The sequence below is a fragment of the Trachypithecus francoisi genome, unplaced genomic scaffold, assembly GCF_009764315.1.
Source record: "Trachypithecus francoisi isolate TF-2019V2 unplaced genomic scaffold, Tfra_2.0 Contig00553, whole genome shotgun sequence".
Classification (NCBI taxonomy): Eukaryota; Metazoa; Chordata; class Mammalia; order Primates; family Cercopithecidae; genus Trachypithecus; species Trachypithecus francoisi.
This window is the reverse complement of record NW_022680721.1, coordinates 8,797-12,965: the sequence shown is the minus strand read 5'-3', so window position 1 is coordinate 12,965 and position 4,169 is coordinate 8,797. Positions and strand designations below refer to the sequence as shown.

The following is a 4,169-nucleotide window of genomic DNA, read 5'->3' as shown; positions in this document are numbered from 1 at the left end:
AACTCCGGTTGTTCTTTGTCTTTATAATCACATCTATAATTTTTAATTTCGTGTACTTTGAAGTGTAGACATAGGTATCATATATTACCACAGGACTGCAGTCTGGAAGTATGCTCAAAGCAAGTCAAACTGAGGTAGGAGGCAGGACTTGACTCCAGAGGCGGGGCTTGGACAGCCGACCGAATTTGAGGACTGGCTTAACCAGGTCTAGGGCAGAAGCAGCTTTCCTTAAGCCTTGTCTACACTGTGTCATGTCAATTTACCATTCCATGGCAACACCCAGGAGTTACTGCCCCTTTCCATGGCAATGACCCCACAACCTGGAAGTTACCACCCTCACCTAGAATTGCTGCGTAAATTCTCCTTAATTTGAATATAATTGAAGTGGGAATCAGCATGATGCAGAACTGCCTCTGAGCTGCTATTGTGGACACACCGCCCATGGGCAGCCCTGCTCTGCAAGAAGCAGGAGCAGTCCCTCTGCTGCTCTGTACACTGCTGCTTCAATTAAACTTGCTGTTTAAACATCGCCGCTGCCCTTGAATTCTTTCCTGAGTGAAGCCAAGAACCTTCCCACCTAAGCCCCAAGCGTGGGGCTTGCCTGTCCCTGCCTCAAAACATTTCCAAATTGTTAAGAGCTTACTTTAGAAAGGAACAGCCTATGTCTTGGACAACTATTTAATAAGGATTTATCCAAATTAACTTCCCTGTAGAATCAAATGATTATTAAAACAGAAATATTAAACATCAGCTAATTCTCACCTTACATAGATTTTCTTCAAGCTTAAATGTAAACACAGCCATCTTTCACAACTCAGACCAAAAGAGGATGTGGGGGGAGAAAAGCTGAAAACTTGTATGTGGCGCTAATAAGTAAAAGACTGACTTTTACTGGGTTTTATTATTCTTATATTAAAATTCTCTGCAGACGATGTTTCTCTTTATGGCCAGCAAGTGGGCAGACCTCTGCCACTGCCCCCACGCTTGGTAGGCCACTGCTCCATCCTAAGCTACTTAACAAGAAAGTGGCCTAATTAGCGCTGGGTTTGTGGCCTCCAGACTCCACTATTTGTCTTTCAGGGTGCTGGAGTGACTCTTGACAAGATGAGTTTTGGGTCCTCCTGAGGGCCTTTACTTGCTTACAGCATAGTGTGGGGTACAACAGACACCACTGTGACACGGGTGACCTGGAGGTGGTTTTATTGTCTTTTTGTGGGGTGTGTTATTGCCACACACATCACACATGAAACCCTCTTCCTAACTGGGTTCTGGGAATTTAGACCTTGATGTTGCTATCCACACCTACCCTAAATACATGTAGAAACACCAAAACCCTTTTTCTTCTTGTCTGTGGGGGCAAAGTGTTCATTAGTCTTCATTTCTTAGTCCTCACCCACTCCTTATCCCCCGATGGCTAACTGTATACCTGTTGGTCTGGCCCCCAACCATGCAGGACCCTGCCTCTCTCCCCCTTACCAGTTTTTCTTCCTTAACCCCCTCCCCACTACAGACAAAGTCCACATCATCTTTGTACATTGTGCTGATTTTATTGCATTCATCAACATGGTGGAACACTACTGGTCTCAGATTTGGCCTTTATGTGATGGGTGATTCCCCAGAGTTGCCTATGGAGATGCTGTCGCTAGTTGTACATTTCGGATCCAGGCTCTGCATTTACTGGCAGCAGAGATGGTTACTTGGGATGGTTTGCTGTTGCCAATGTCTTCTGGGCTTGCTCTTCTGATTTTTATTTTCCGTTGTATTTTGTGCTTGCTCTTCTGAGTTTTATTTTGCGTCTTATTCTGCTTGTGGTGACACGCAAATGTTGTTGGTCTCATTGTTATCCTAGGCTTTTTGGAGCAGGAAGGAGGTGATTGAGTTTTCTTTCTTGAATTCCTTTGAAGGGGTTTTTTTACCTTTATGATTTTCTTCTCCACCTGGAAGGACAACACACGAGCCAGAAGGACATTGGTTTAGGGGAAGAGAAAGAGGTTGTATAGGAAGGGGAGCTTCATGGATAGCAGTGCAGGCTGAGGAGGGGGTTGTGCTAGGCAAGGACAGGATAGGGGTCTTGAGAGAATAGAGGGGAAGAGGAGAAGGAACAAGGATAGGGTCATCTGACCTTGCCAGTTTTGTTGGTCTTTTGCTGACGAGAGCTCTTCTTTTCCTTCTTCTCTTTGGTTCTCGGGGTTGGCTTTTTCGTGCTTACAATTGGTTGTTTCGTAGTTTCTTTGGGCTTCACTGGTGTGTGGGTCTCCTTAGCCATATTGAAGCCTCCCAGTGGTCTACCCCATGCTCCTGACCTCCTTATGTACACCCAGCCCTGGGTGATGAGGAGCCCCACCCTTCAGCTTTGTTTGGTCAGAATGGGGCACCCCTATCCAATGGTAGTCCTGGGGTGGCTTGGACATCACAAACACTGACATGTCTGTGGGGGTGGTGTTGCTGGGGTGGCCAAAATGCGGTCAGAGAAAGGGGATTTTTCCACCCCCAATACTACCTGAAGGTCCATTTCAAAATGACCTGCTACCCCCATCACTTCCCCATGTTCCATTCTGGTGGGTCACATAGCGGGGAGAAGGTGTTTCCTTAAAGGCATTCCCTACAGCCACCCCCAGTCAGTGGTTCATTCCGTTCTCTCCCACCCTTTACCGTGACCTACTGTTTTGGATGTCTTATCTAAAATCCTTCCAAGGTACAGTGGCCTGATTTAATTCTCAGTCAAAATATGAATCATTCCACTTCCCTCAAACAAATTTCCATTGTGTATCTGTTTTGGTATGGTTTGTAAACTAAGACGTTTTTGTGTGTGTGTGTGTGTGTGTGTGTGTGTGTGTTTACATTTCTAAATGGTTGAGAAAAAAAACAAAATAATATTTTATGATGTAAAAATTACGTGAAATTGAAATTTCAGTGTTCATAAAACTTTATTAGACACAGATACACTAATTTAACTATCAGCTATGGCTGCTTTGACACTACAACAGAGTAGTGCGACAGAGATTGTATAGCCTGCAAAACATAAAGTATTTGCTATCTGTCCTTTCAGAAAAAAAGATTGCCAAGTCCTCATCTATTCTGTTCCATTGATCTATTTGCTATCCTTATGCGAAAACCACATTGTCATGATTAATTTCATGTCATGTCATAATTTTAGGCTAAGATATAAATTAGATAGCACAGCTCATCCAACTTTGCTCTTCTTTTACAAGATCATTTCAGCTATTCTAGGTCCTTATACATTCTTAAAATCTTTAGAATCCGCTTTTCTATTATGTTAAAGCCTGTTATGATTTCATTGTGATGGTGATGAATTATAAATCAATATAGGGAGAATTAAAATCTTAACAATTTTGAGACCTTCAATTTGTGAACATATATCTCTTCATTTCTTTAGGTGTTTAATTTATCTCTGCAGTGTTTTTTAATGTTCAATTTGTTTAAAATTGGTATGTTCTTCCTCTAAGTATTTGGTAGTAGTCATCCATGAAGACACCCATTCCTGAAACTTTCCTTTTGAGAAGCTTTTATGTTTTGAATTAACTTTGGTATTTACACTATTCAGAAAGTCCAGTCTCATGTTAGTTGGTAAATTGTTTTTCAAAGGCTTTTTCCATTTCATCTAAATTGTCAAACTTGTTGGCATAAAGTGGTACATAATATTCCCTGTATAGTTTTGAAATGCGTGTAGCATGTGTAGTGATGCACCCTCTGTAATTTCTGAAATTGGTAACTTATGTTTTGTGTTTTTTTTTCTTAATTACTTTTAGCTAGGCTTTATGAATTTTATTCTTTTAAAAACTGTCTTCAGCTTTCTTGATTTGTGTCTATCATTTTGGCTTTTTCTAATTCAATTATTTCTGTTCCTTATCTTTACTATTTTATTTTTCCTATTCAATTTGAATTTAATTTATAGTTCCTTAAGGTGAAATCTTATGTTATTCACTTCAAACCATTCTTCTTTTCTAATATAAAAATAAAGCTATAAATTTCCACTTAGCACTGCTTAAGCTGCATCTCACAAAATTTGATATATGTGTTTCCTTATGCAGTCTGATATATATTTAATTTCACTTGTAATTTCTTTTTATTTTTATTTTTATTTTTATTTTTTAGTATACTTAAGTTCTAGGGTACATGTGCACAATGTGCAGATTTGTTACATATGT

The 4,169-nt window shown here is 40.3% G+C and overlaps 1 protein-coding gene across 1 annotated transcript; it reads right to left on the bottom strand.

Moving 5' to 3' along the window:
• Positions 1-1,516: 1,516 nt before the first annotated feature.
• LOC117085414 (uncharacterized protein AH6.3-like) lies at positions 1,517-2,592 on the bottom strand. Its single transcript, XM_033214312.1, has 2 exons — positions 2,123-2,592; positions 1,517-1,937 (listed from the first exon to the last, which is right to left on the bottom strand). The coding sequence occupies exons 1-2, from the start codon at positions 2,264-2,266 to the stop codon at positions 1,626-1,628; spliced, it is 456 nt and encodes a 151-aa protein (XP_033070203.1). The 5' UTR covers positions 2,267-2,592; the 3' UTR covers positions 1,517-1,625.
• Positions 2,593-4,169: the final 1,577 nt, after the last annotated feature.

Coding starts and splice junctions, on each gene's coding strand:
- LOC117085414 (XM_033214312.1), bottom strand. CDS start 2,266: ATGGCTAAGGAGACCCACACACCAGTGAAGCCCAAAGAAACTACGAAA. Junction 1,938..2,122: donor AGACCAACAAAACTGGCAAG/GTCAGATGACCC, acceptor TTGTCCTTCCAG/GTGGAGAAGAAAATCATAAA.